This window comes from Barbus barbus, assembly GCF_936440315.1.
Source record: "Barbus barbus genome assembly, chromosome: 22".
In the NCBI taxonomy this organism is placed as follows: domain Eukaryota; kingdom Metazoa; phylum Chordata; class Actinopteri; order Cypriniformes; family Cyprinidae; genus Barbus; species Barbus barbus.
In genome coordinates, this window is record NC_136750.1 from 20,683,838 (window position 1) to 20,697,316 (window position 13,479).

At 36.5% G+C, this 13,479-nt stretch overlaps 2 protein-coding genes across 3 annotated transcripts in view; both read left to right on the forward strand.

The window, feature by feature from the left end:
* Positions 1-2,640, forward strand: part of LOC306888068 (splicing factor 3B subunit 3-like) — a 33,247-nt gene extending 30,607 nt beyond the window's left edge. For both annotated transcript variants that reach the window (XM_079446192.1, XM_079446193.1), the window contains exons 25-27: positions 1,062-1,205; positions 1,447-1,551; positions 1,878-2,640. In XM_079446192.1, coding sequence (XP_079302318.1) covers positions 1,062-1,205; positions 1,447-1,551; positions 1,878-2,018 — 390 coding nt within the window. In that variant the 3' untranslated portion in view covers positions 2,019-2,640. The remainder of the gene's footprint in view (positions 1-1,061; positions 1,206-1,446; positions 1,552-1,877) is intronic.
* A 2,232-nt stretch (positions 2,641-4,872) lies between these two features.
* On the forward strand, positions 4,873-11,965 carry LOC306888143 (interleukin-34-like). Its single transcript, XM_079446297.1, has 7 exons — positions 4,873-5,190; positions 6,835-6,944; positions 8,300-8,406; positions 8,592-8,669; positions 9,300-9,500; positions 10,119-10,278; positions 11,111-11,965. The coding sequence occupies exons 2-7, from the start codon at positions 6,905-6,907 to the stop codon at positions 11,152-11,154; spliced, it is 630 nt and encodes a 209-aa protein (XP_079302423.1). The 5' UTR covers positions 4,873-5,190; positions 6,835-6,904; the 3' UTR covers positions 11,155-11,965.
* Positions 11,966-13,479: the final 1,514 nt, after the last annotated feature.

A 13,479-nucleotide genomic window follows, 5' to 3' on the forward strand; every position in this document is an offset into this window, starting at 1 on the left:
ATGTTGAAACAGGGTAAAAAAAGATCGACTGAATTGAAACTTTTTCAATATAACTAAATATAAAAATGTGCGGAGGGTTAAGCTGTGCTGTTGTTGGCTGCCACGGTAACGGCAGTAAGCTAATGTATTTCTTTAAAGTACTTGTTTTGCGTACTAGAAAACCTGTCATGTCCGGTGCTGTATGCAGTTAAATGCTGAGTGTTAAATAATAAAATAATGTTTAAACGTATGCTCTTATCATTCTGTGGACACAATCCCGTGAACTTCCCCCGAATGGGAGCTTTATATACACGTGCGCTCATCTGTTTACAATGCAGTTAACCTCACGTTGCTTCATGTCATCTTCCCCCTCATTAAACTATGACAGGTCCTTTACTGCAAAAAGACTGTCACTGTGACACTCTGAAGTGATGAAACTATGGCGTTATGTGCTTTTTAAAACCATTTTTATAGGTTTCACGTTATATTGTTGGCTTGGAAAATATGTAAATACGCATGCCCAGTATAGCCGAAGCTGTCTTCTAGCCTTAACCACAAATCAGACAGAGTAGATGGATTAACTTCGGTGGACCTAAACTTGAAAAATGGTGTTCCATGGTTGAAATAAAACACTTTCTGATGTTTATTCTTGTTCATTTCGTGATTTAAGTACATATGAAAAGACGATCGGTTCACGTGTTTGAACTGAGGCAATACTGTGATCTGTCACGACACATTGAAGAGTCACAAAACGGTATTTATTGCTTGAATTTCTTTTGAAATTTTAAAAGCTGAGGGTCCTGAGACCTTGTGTCATTTCAGAAGTAACCTCCGTCTTCTCTGTAGGTGTGTTGTCAGTTTCTCCTTTGCTTTGCGATGTATTTTTTTACTACGTGTGTAGTGTGAAAGCGGCATTATTTGTCAGTCATGGCAACAGTAACTAAGGGTGGGCGGGTTTTGCGAACGGCGATATTCATAGAGTGCTTTTTTTGGTTCCAGTTTTGCTATGACATGCAACAGCAGCCTTTTCAAGCCCCAATTTAATCCATACCTGTTGTCCTTTCATCTTTGTTGGTTTACAGGCCGAGGTGATTATTAACTATCACATAGGAGAGACGATTCTGTCTCTCCAGAAAACTACCCTCATCCCTGGAGGATCAGAGTCCTTGGTGTACACCACGTTATCGGGAGGCATTGGTATCCTGGTGCCGTTCACTTCTCATGAGGTACAGTTCCTTAAATTATGAATAACCAGTAATTACACGAGAAGCGCTAACATGCAGTGATCTTTCATAAGTCTAAAACCACTGAAGCAGAAGAGGTGAAAGTCTCAGTTCAGGCCACTTGCTTAACTTCAGGCCATCAGAGTAGAGACTGACATGCATGGCACTACTTTAGTTATCACACACTAAATAACAAGGTATTTAAATTGTGTAATTAAAATGTATTTGTCTCATCTGTCTTTAGGATCATGACTTCTTCCAGCACTTGGAGATGCACATGCGCTCTGAGTTTCCCCCTCTGTGTGGTCGTGATCACCTCAGCTTCCGCTCGTACTATTTTCCAGTAAAGGTAAGAGCACACAGCTTTAGTATTAACAGTTTTTAATTAGGGATGCAACGATACCATTTTTTCAGAACCAAACCGATCAGATACCAAAAATTCTGAGTATCTGCCCATACCGATCCAATCCGATCGGGTCTCGTCTGACCGTTACCTTGGACCTACGGAGTATCAGATCGATGCATCCCTATTTTTAATTAGTTCTTAATCAATCAACTCATGCTTTGTGTGGCATCTTTAAAATGCTGTCCATCACTTTGCAAAGAAATGAGATTTGAATAACTTACTACATCGGTTGGCCATCTTTCTCATTGACTTTGCTTGTATGCTTCCAGAATGTGATCGATGGAGACCTTTGTGAGCAGTTTAACTCCATGGACCCACACAAGCAGAAGAGTGTCTCTGAAGAATTGGACCGCACGCCTCCAGAGGTGTCGAAGAAACTGGAAGACATCCGAACACGCTATGCCTTCTAGCATCTTCGCATCTGGCAGGCGGACCATGACAAAATTCATTGTTTTTCCAGGCCTCCCATGGCTGTGGTCTCACAACTTTCCTACCACAAGTATAGGAGCAACATTTTGGTAACTGCTGAAGGAAGTTTCCCCTTTAACTGGGGCCAGCTGGGAGCTGTCACAGTCCCAGTGGTCAATGACCTTGTCCTGCTTGAAATGACTATTGGTACTGTACTCAGTGCAGAGTATCTGTTTTTAGTTCATACTGAGTGGTTGCATAGTGACAAATATTTTCAGAGGAGTGTTTTCAGGCAAAGGACTACATCAGCTTGTATACAGGAGTGGCTTTTGTATGTGTAGACCTGAAAAATGTCTATTACTAATTTTGTAGCTACCACAATGCAAATTAAATCCACATTTTGGCTGTTAAAATTCTCTTTTGAAAGTTAAAACACTGTTCACACTCTTGTAAAAACGGTGAAGTTGTAAAATAGTTGTAGTGTTTGTCTCTACATTGATGCAGCAAATGTATTGGGTTTTTTTTGGAAAGAGCTATAATCATCCAACCCCAGGGAACCTGAAAGAAATAGTGCTGTATGTCATGAAGTGTGAGAATTTGTAAATAAACTTTTTTTTTACGTTATGTATTTCCGTATTTGTCAAGACTTTAGTTTTGCCTTTAACTGAGCCCACAGGCAAAGCAGGTTTTTACTGTTTTTTTAAGCCGCTTTTTTTTTTTTTTTTTTTTTTTGGGTGAAGCCCCATAATGATCATGGATCTTTCTCATGACAATGAGTCATTCAGTCTTAGTGAGTTAATATGCTTTAATATTTCACCAAATATAAAAAACAAAAAGAGGGATTTTAAATATTTATTTCATAGATTGCGATCTGATTGCAGTTGACCTGACACCTTACCTTTGTTGAATCAAAGTCTTTTAGAGACTGACCAACAGTGCTGTAATGTTTCATACCGTGATTCTCTTGATAATTTCACTTTAGGTTGACTACTGCAATGGGCTAAAGTTACAGCTTACTTTAACTATTCTTCATACCAAAATAGGTACCAAATATGTTCTTTTTAAAACCGGTTACAGTACTGAATTTGTAATGTGTTCTGTAATCACTGTATTTGGTGAAGAATTCCATTCCATATCATTTTTGTCATTTTCTAATTTAATTCCTTCAGTCAGTGGAGCATGATGTCATAGTGAAGAAGTCACACTTTGATAAGTATTCCATATAGAGTGAGTCACATCCTGATCACACTTAAACCCGCAATGTTAATGAAATGAACACCTGTGTTCTACCACATTTTCCATACAGTCCAGTCTCACTTTAATTGCACCCTTAATAAAGAATTCATGAATAGTTTTTCTTGAACCACAAATTCTTGCAAAGTCATGCTGAAGAATTGAGTTGGAGAATTGAGCAATATGAGGAAGGCCACAATTTTTGCAAGTTTTTAAGTTATATGCTGTGAGCTTGTTCCAGTTCAGTGTGTATCTACACTCAATAGTTTTATGATCTCTCACATAACGTTGCACTATTGCAGTAACCTCAAATTGCTTCTGACTGCCAACAGAAGGCTTTGATTTTTGTCATTTGTAATCTAATTCCTGGTTTCTCATGTCACCAAATTCAAGCCTGGATGGTTGGACAACTCTCAAATTGTCAATGTACCCCAAGAATGTGCTATTAAGGATGTGGGGGACTAGGAATATTCTTTTGGGGTCTGTGATGATGGGGGCCCACCCATAAAAACTGTCCTGAGGTCTGAATTTAAGTGACTACAATGTAATGTCAGGCCATAGAAGTAGGTTGAGATTGTGGAAGTTTAAAACCTGGTGATGTTTTAAGGCACATTTAGAAGTTTTTTCACATTTTCTTTTGGGGGGGGGGTTCCATATTGATGTGATATAATTTAAGTTGACAGATGGTGTTTTGACTAGTTTTTTTAATGGTTGGATGGGGGACTCGGAATCTCCCTCTCATTTGTTGTCTTGGGTCTTGAGTGGCTCTGGCCTTTGTTAGGACAGCATAGATAACACTATGGGCAAGTGATTACGCCCCTAAAAAGGGATTAAAGGCACTACAAAACAAGGGGAGCATTGTGGCCATTAACAAAGCAATCCTACGCGCAAGGCCAGTGTGCAGTGTGCGTTGGTCATCCATATGTCCATTGTCCATTGTGCTGTGAGATGCGGTGCTTCAGAGTCCGAAAAAACATTTTGTCATGAAATTCCTAAAAGTGTACAACTCTGCCAAGCCTGTCACCACAGAACCACAGTAAATGTAGGGAATAAATTAGTAATGTGCGTGGGTGAATGAGGTTTATTGGGAAAATAGACACTGGATCTGCTTGAACTGATGCTTGGCTGCTTCTTGACTCATGCAGGCTGTTGATGGTTCATCGATAACCAGTTTTGGTGAATCAATTTCTGTTCATTTTGATCATTTTGACTTCTTTGTATTGTAAAACTGCAAAGGCTGAGCGCAGTATGTGCATTATTGACTTACAGGTGGGTCATTTTTGTCAATTTTCAGTTTGGTGTCTGTTGTTTGTCTTGTGCAGTTAAACTTTAAGAAATAATTTTTTAACAAAATACGATACTATTATTTTTTGTTGCATTTAATTATAACGTGATAATGACTGTACGTTTGTTTCATTTAATGTACTAATCTAGCTACAGACTATCGAGCAGTTGTTACAAATTCATATATTTTTGAGTTTATGGACCCCCAACATTTCATACTTTAATTAGGGTGATCAGACTCTTCATTATTGGTTGCACGGTCACACAAAGGCAGCAGTAAAGGTTTCTCCGCTTTTTAGGTTGGAAACGCTGCACCTTTATTCAAATCCAGTCCCTGATGAGTTAATACTGAAAAGTGAAAGTAACAGTCTCATCGACTGTCGGCCTTTACAAAGCGTGCTATTCTCGTGGTACTTAAGAGTGGAGAAGGCTGTAGGCTAAGCGGGTGTGGAAGAGGTGACAAAGAAAAGGGAGTTTCCGTGTCTTTTGGGTGGAATTTGTATTGAAAAGGGGGCGAATTTACTACTTCGGCCAGTACTCTGCATGCCTGGAAGTGTCAGCCATTAGATCCAGAGGGTTAAGCAAACAACTAATGTTTATTGAAAGTACTCTGCAGATGTTTTCCCATTGAGACAACGTAGGTCATCGAATCGCAAGGTTTGTAGCTTCTTTATATTCGTTGTGCTGCTGAACTGTGTTTGGTGTAAATGCTTCTTAAATTGGAATAAAGCCCAACAACGATCCAGCGCAGTCACCTGACATCGCTTTTGGTTTGATTTGATTAGAAGATAACGTGAATTTGCAACATGTTCTGACACTAAAGTTTGACCTATACATCAACAGTGGGTAAGTCATGGAGCACACGTGAAGGCTATAACTATAATATACGAACTGTCATTGCATTCATGATGTATTGTTTTAATCATATTTTCATAGTTTTAGTTTTTTCCCCTCTAAATTTCTTAATTCATTTAAATCCTTAATTTCCTAAATTCCTTTATTCATTTTGGAACATTAGTCATTCATTGCGTTTATATGCACACGAAAATTCCGATATTAATCCGAATTTGATCATATTCTTATATTCTTTTTATTCCTCCTCCTCCTTACACGTCATATAAATGTATTAACTTGACTGCCATAAATTAAACCATTATTCTAGTTTCTAAATCTGTATAAACTTGAGGATGGAAATAATCTGAATTTTGGGTAATTTCGGTTAACATCATATTCGAACTGAACATTAATTTATAGGCTATTTCTGTGTTTGTCCAAATATAGGAAATTCTAGGTTTTTATTTTTATAAAATGTTGTTGTAGAAAATATTTGTGAAAAACATTGAGAATTGATGATTTGGCTTCTGTATTTCCAGACATTTATTTGAAAGGCATAACCAGAATATTGGCCTTAGTTTGCAAATGATGCGCCTGTAAAAACGGCAAATATGGCTACCATTAAAAAGCTGGCTTAAATAAAGAACGCTATGTTAATAAAAGAACATTATGAAAAGTATGTATGCAGCAATCTGTCATTTTTCAACAGACAAAATCGGCATTGGATTAGGAGAGAAAAAATCAAACAGATCTTTTAGATTTAGAATGAACTGATTGAGAAATAAAAAATTCTAGTAAAATAATCATTAAAATATGTCAGAACATGGTTACATAAAGGATATGATTTGTTCTGGCTCATATTCTGTACTTCATAGTCCTGCATGTGGTTTTGCTTTACAGATCCACATTTTTATTATGTGATGATATTTTTTTTTCATATCCAAGAAAATAATATAAAGACATTTTTGACAAAGCCACAAATTAATTTTTTAGCGTACATTCTTCCCCTCGTGTTTATCACATGTCTATTAGTCAGAAACTTGCTATGTCAAGATGTTATATTCCCTTTAGGATTACAAGGAATTTTAATTTTTCCTTCCGAAAGAAGCAAGAGGAGACACCATCTGGATTTGTTTTACACAGCTGCACAAGCTCTGGAGAAGAAAAACAGGAAAATTATGACAGCTCCAGCCTAGATGAGCAGTGTTCCCTGTCCCTGCTTCACTTTGAGCTTTTACTACTTTTTTACCATTAAAATCAGATATGCCAGATCAGTCTTTTTTGGATATTTAAATATTTTACAATCCAAATGAAGAGTAAGTGAATTCAGATGTGTCATGCCTGGTTCTCTTTGTCCAGCAAGAGAATTTAGAAAGGCAGTTGTGTGCACAGAAAGTCATGTAATGGCAGTCAAAAATCTAGTGTGATATTTGTTCTGACTCTGTTGTGTTTGTTTGTTTTTTATAGACCAAGAAGACAGAAGAATTTTCTGGAATTTAGACCCATATTGCAGTGCAAGCAGAGAATTAGCTGAACCATGGTCCAGTCTGAATGCCGGCTCCTCAGGGGGCTACTGGGTAAGTAAAGTCTAGTAATTAAGTGATTTAAGTTGTATAATATTGTGTCAAGAGGACCCTTTTTTCATTTTCATTGGTGTGGGAAATTTGGATGTGACAGTGCTAGACATTAAATATTTTTCCAATGGCCCTACAGATGATTTATTACTTCCTCAGCTAAGAGGCGAGAGGCTCTTGTGCGTTTACGCGAAAAGGACCAATATCTGTGAATTTCTGTGGGTTATTATGTGAGCTGGATTAGGAAACAATTTACTAAGACTGAATATGTGGTCTCTTGTTTCTTTTTATATGAGTGTCAAGCTAAACATATGTTTGAGGAAAGCTACTGCATGTGGTGCTGCTATTGAAGGACTAAGATGTGACTGATAATGTCACCACTTCCTGTGTTCAGGAGAGAGAGAGAGAGAGAGACAGACAGATGCATGAGGTAAAAGAGAGGGCAAAGAGGGGGATACCAGGCCAAAAAATCCAGAATAACTTTGACGGGAGGTGGGGGTTGAGTGGTCGGACACTAGTAAATAGTCCAGGTTCTGTGGCATGACAAATTCCTCTGGCCCTCGGAAGTCTGCTTCATGGTTTCTGAGACTTTGCTGACTGTCAGTCTCTGGGTAACTGCCCTATAGTGCAGCTCAACCACAGAGGCCAACCGCACTGTGATCCACAGCAAAGTGACAGATGACTGCCGGTGCCCTGTCTTTCCGCTCTGAGCTTGCCAGTCAGAATCACTTATCTTTAACAATAAAATGTCCAGTTAAAATAGACACAGGATCAGCCTCGGGTTTACTACCACAGTTAATCTGCTCGAGTTTGACTTTATCTTCTTGAAGAGCTCCAATAAACAATGTATGATCATCTCATGCATAATATTCATTCTGCTTTTGCAGAATATCTTGTGTTGTGGAATAATGTCTTTTAAATTTTTAGCTTTTATTTTTGTTGGAAGACATTTAGAGATTTTCTTTTGCAGCAGTGCTCAGTGTGTTTTAAAACCTAAAACAACACCTTATTCTTTGTAAATTGGGCTGTGGTTTGAGGTTTTGTCACAGCTCCAACTCTATCTATGCAATGACGCGTCATGGCTTTCAAAGAGACATTGCACCACACCAGTCTATTTGACATTCTGCACAAAAGTCTGCAAAAACTGAAAGTAAATAGTAACATTATTATAATCAGTAAATTAAAATATACATTGCATCTTCAAACCTTTTTAAAATAAATGTAACTTTAAGATTTGTATAGATACTAGACAAGGGTCAGGCGTTTTGATTACCTATAAAATCATTTGAAGTTCAACAACAATCATTTCATGATGGCATTATGTTAAAAGCCATTATTTTCTTCTTCTGTCCTTCTAGGTTTTATTTGTCTATTACCAGTGTGCATGAGCACAGCACCAGATCTCTGTAAATCGCTGAAAACAGTACGGGACAACCTAAATTTATCCCTAAGGAGACGTTTTATGGTAAACATATGTTTAATTTTTGAAACTATAGTGTTATATTTTAAAAGTTGTAGGCTTTTAGGCTTTTGTTAAGTTTACATGGGAAAAACCAAAATAAAAAGAAGAAAAATATAGGCTACAACTTAATATAGCATGAGACAGAATGAATGACATGTCAATAAAAGGTTTTACATGTATATTTACAGAAAATGAACTTTCCCATTAACTATACTATTCAAGTGCATTATGAAGAGGTGTTCAGACTACGTGACATTAGGAGGCTGGTAAGTCTTTATCCCACTGACACTGTCCCCAACCAACCCCCTGACTCACTTAAAGCCACACTCTTCACAACTTCCCACACAAATTAGCTCATTTTTCCTGTTTGTCACCTATTGCCAGATATTTAAGACTCGTGACTTATAATAGCGTCAGATTGGAATTACAGTTTTAGGGCTTCTCAGGGCCTGTGACTCAGCATTTGCAAAAATACAGGGGTGAATCGCGCAAAACCTGTTTAGACGTATCTAGATCACTAAAATATAATAATAATAATAAGATGAAGAAGAAATAGAGCAATGCTGAATAAAGTAAATGATTGTATTACAGTATTATGTAAAACAGATAAAAGAACAGATAGCGATATACCAAACAATATATATGTGATAGAAGAATCATCTAGGTAGTTTTAATGGATATATATATATATATATATATGTATATATGTATGTGTGTGTGTATACTGAACCGAATTTGACCTGACCTGACCAAACCCTGTGACCTTTGACCTAACTAACATTACGAGACTCAAAAAAAATACATGCCTATAACAATTCTAATATAATTGAACATTTCCCTTTTACTGTTCCTCTTCTTCTCATTCCCTCTTGTTCGTCTCTCACTCTGTTCTCTAGAATATGAGTAATGAAGAGGAGCCAATGCAGCATAGAGATCTACAGGATTTGTGGCTTTGGGTTAGTCAGCAGGGGATAAAAAGGGTTTTAAGGGTGCTGCCAGAGAGACATCCTACACGCAGTAAATACCTCTCCAAACTGGAGAAACTCTTCAACAAATTTGAGGAACTTTATTACAACCAGAATCCCAAAGATGAAGAGGTTAGAACAATGACGTGATTTCTCTTTTCTCAACAGCAACACATTATAAATCATTCTGGCTGTCATTGCCACTGCTTAAAGTATCTCTAAGATCACTTTTTTTCTCCTTAGATTTAATTTTAGCATTAGTTTTAATGGTAACACTTTACAATAAGGTGTCATTTGTTAACATTAGTTAACTTAGTATTAACTAACATGATAAACAATAAACAATGCATTTATTACACTGTTTATTAATCTTTGTTAATGTTAATGAAAATACTGTTGTTCATTGTTTAGTCATGTTAGTTCACAGTGCATTAACTAATGTTAACAAACACAACTTGTGATTTTAATAATGCATTAGTAAATGCTGAAATTAATATGAACTAAGATGCTGTAGACTAAATGCTGTAGAAGTATTGTTCATTCTTAGTTCATGTTTACTAATGTTGTTAACTAATGAACTTTATTGTAAAGTGTTATCGTTTTAATAAAAGAATCTCATAAACTCAATTTGACCTTTTGAATCTGTCCAATCTGTGTTGCTGATGTTATTTGTCATTTGAGTGATATATTCCCATTATTTAAGTTCATAAAAATCTAAATGTGTGTGTTTTTGTACTTGTTTCAAAAAAGAGAGTACTTCCAGAGAGAATACACAACATCTGGGATCGCTTGACGGGCCGAGATTACAAGCGATGGAAGTCTGTTGCACCCAAGTCAATACTGGACAACTGTTATCGGACCATGCTTTGCCTATTCAAAGAGTGCTTCTCAAAAGAGGACGACTATGATTGTAAGTGAAAATAGTAGATGTTTACAATGGTATATATTAATGGAATCTAATTTCTTTACATTTATGGTGCTGTAGACAATATATTGATCTGCTAAACATTGATTGGTTACATTTTTCACCTGGGTGAAGGTCCACTGAATCAATTCCAGAAAACACAGACTACGGTTTTTTGGGATCTGGAAATTGTTTTGGGAATTATGGTACTTACTCATGGGTATTTTGAGGGTTTGAGGTAACACAGTTGAGGTCCATCTAATGATTGCTACAACTTGGAAAAGACTGGGGAATTTTGGAGTCCAACCTCAAGAAGGGTTCTTCCACCAGTCTACCAGATGTTTGTTGATAACCTCACGCAACCCCAAAATGTATGCACACAGTAGCAAAAAGATGGAAACTTGCTGTTTGTGATGCGAGTCTGTGGTCGACCATCAGCCTTTGTGAATGAGAAAAAATGCTAGGGGATTGAATCAACGTCTTTATCCCCTCCATGATGAATGAGATGGTGGCATGATTCAGGCTTTGAGGTTGTCTGAAGGATGTAAAGTTCTTTAAAAAGCCCACATGTTGTTACTAGCCTGAACATGCCTGGTTTATGCCTTCTACCATTTTTTTTGTTGTGAAATGGTGTTACGGTGGTAACCCTGAACATGAAAATCATTAGTATCCATTATATTTTGATTGATTGTTTCGAAGAGCAAAAGAATTGGAGCCTTTCTTTTGAGGGTTATTGTAACAAATTTAAACCAGACATTCTAATGAGCAACTCATCTTTAGATGTGACATTAAAATATGCGACCACTTATCTGTACTATTTGTCTTTGTTCATTTCTAGATTGTGAAGTCCTCAACCGGAGGAAAGGGAAGAAAACTACATAGCAGCAGATCTAAACAGATCTGATCCTGTATTCGTGTTGCTGGTGTAGGTGTAAAAGGGTGTTACCCTTTTTTATGTAGTGACACGCAGCATGCTTGTGTGCCTCTTGTCCTAGTGAAGTCACTGACTGCCTCCATCGGTGTTACCCATATGGAGAAATGCAACGGCCATCACACCAGTTGAAAGACACTCTACTGACCCTGCAGCTATTGCTCTCCATCATTCAGAACATTCATTCTTCCATTCACCTGCCTGCCAACTTGCATATTTATGTGGTATTTAGCTAATAAACAATCATGTATGCACTATGTGTGCTCTGTGGAGGAGAGCAGCTTTGATTCTTCGCTGTGGCATTTACTATTGGTAATTCCAAAAAAATCTTTGCCACTGTGACTTATATTTCTGAGGAAAATACATATTTTGTCTTTGATGTATGCCAAAACAGTATATTATCATTACCACGTTGTAACTGTTCTTGGTAAGATTTAGATAAGATGTATAAGTAACGTGGAGCTTCTTTTGTACACATATCATTTGCATGCAAATGTTGTGCTGACTGCTGGCTTAGTCGGCATTGTTGCTTTTACCCAGAGGCTCTTTACTTTGTGCTTTACTGCTGGTTAAATGTTGAAAGATTTCACCAAAGCATTTCTATAAAAAGGTTTTTTTTAAGGTGATCAAGAGGGTTTGATATCAGGTTTGCATATGTTTTATACACCGATTTTAATCTAGGTTATTTATTTGGATTCTTGCCACAGAATGTTCTGGTAACTGTTGTAACATGGCTTGGAAAATAAACCTCTCACTATCACCCCCATGTGTTCAGATGTATGGTTTGTTTGAAGATATGGGTTTGGTTTCTTTACAAACATACTCTCACCTTTCACATACAGTACCTGTTGGCTGTACTATATCAGTGTCAACATCATAAAATACAATTATTTTTATATGGAGGTGATGACATTTGCTAAATTATTTTTATATAGCTAATAATGTAGACTAACCCTAAAAGAGAACTTCTGCATTTTTAAAGTAAAAAAAAAAAAAACAGAAAAAATGAGTATGTTGTAAAAACTATTCAAATTGTTTTTGTTAACTGAAATAAAAATTACAAATTTAAACTAAACATAAACATTGCCTTGGCAACTAACTGAAAATAAGTTGAACTAAAACAGAAATAAAAAAAGCTAAATAGAAATATTTCAAATAATAATAACAATAATAATCAAATGTAATTAAAATAGGTTAAAAAACTAAAGCACATTATAAACAAATTAAAATGAAAACTGAAAATCTAAAATTAAAAGGTAATATAAAATATTATATTATACTATATATAAATAATATTAAATTAACACTGGTCCTGAGCCCTGTGATAAGGTCCTCTATGGCAGTGGTTCTCAACATTTTTTTTAAACAACTGTTTAAGTTTTATTTAGTGGAACAGTAGTACAAAACAAAAAGCAGCTGTACACATTTTAAACCCATCCCACCCCCTGGTAGACTCAAAAAATAAATAATAATAATAAATATATTCATTAATATTGATAGATAGAAAAATAACAATAAATTACTTTTTTACAAAGATTTTAGAAAAGACAACATTAAAAGCTGAATGCCATGAATTAACAGTTTTCACGTTAGATCCATGCACACGAGAAGTAGATTATCCATCGAGATAATGTCCAACAAATACACAGTCCAGGTTCATCTGTCCATTGTGTGAGGAGGACTCCAGCGGTTTTTTCTGCTGTGAGAGCAGCTAACAGTAAAGATCTTTGTTGGACGGACAAGAAGTCCCAAAAGTCATTAATGAAAAAATGTCTCGGAGTCAAACATATCTCAGTACCCAACAAATATGATAGGTCCAGTGAAAAACACATCCCCATTGTTCCAAGTCTCAATATATCCCTTGTAGTTTAAGCTATTTCCTCTGGTACCGAAAGTAGAACAGTAACCAGGACTGAATAGAATCGTAGCTCTGCGAGTTTAGAATTTTTACAAATCAATTAAAAAATTGTTGTGGGGGCAAATTAAGTATGACATGTGTTTTCATAATGTATATTTCGATTTTTTGCGTTTTCAGGCATTTATCATAGATTGTTTTGGTATATTTAAATAATTTGACGTTATCAATAGGGCTGCTATTAAACTTCAAATTATATGGACCCCGGCCGCCGTCTCAAATTTCCCCCGTTCTTTCCTGATTTTGTGCATGCGGCCCCAAAGCATATTGAAGTAAACACTACAAAGACAGAGAACACAGTGTACATTTGGCTGCATTCCGCGTGGTTTCACATAAAGTAGGCGTTTCCGTTTGCACAGCC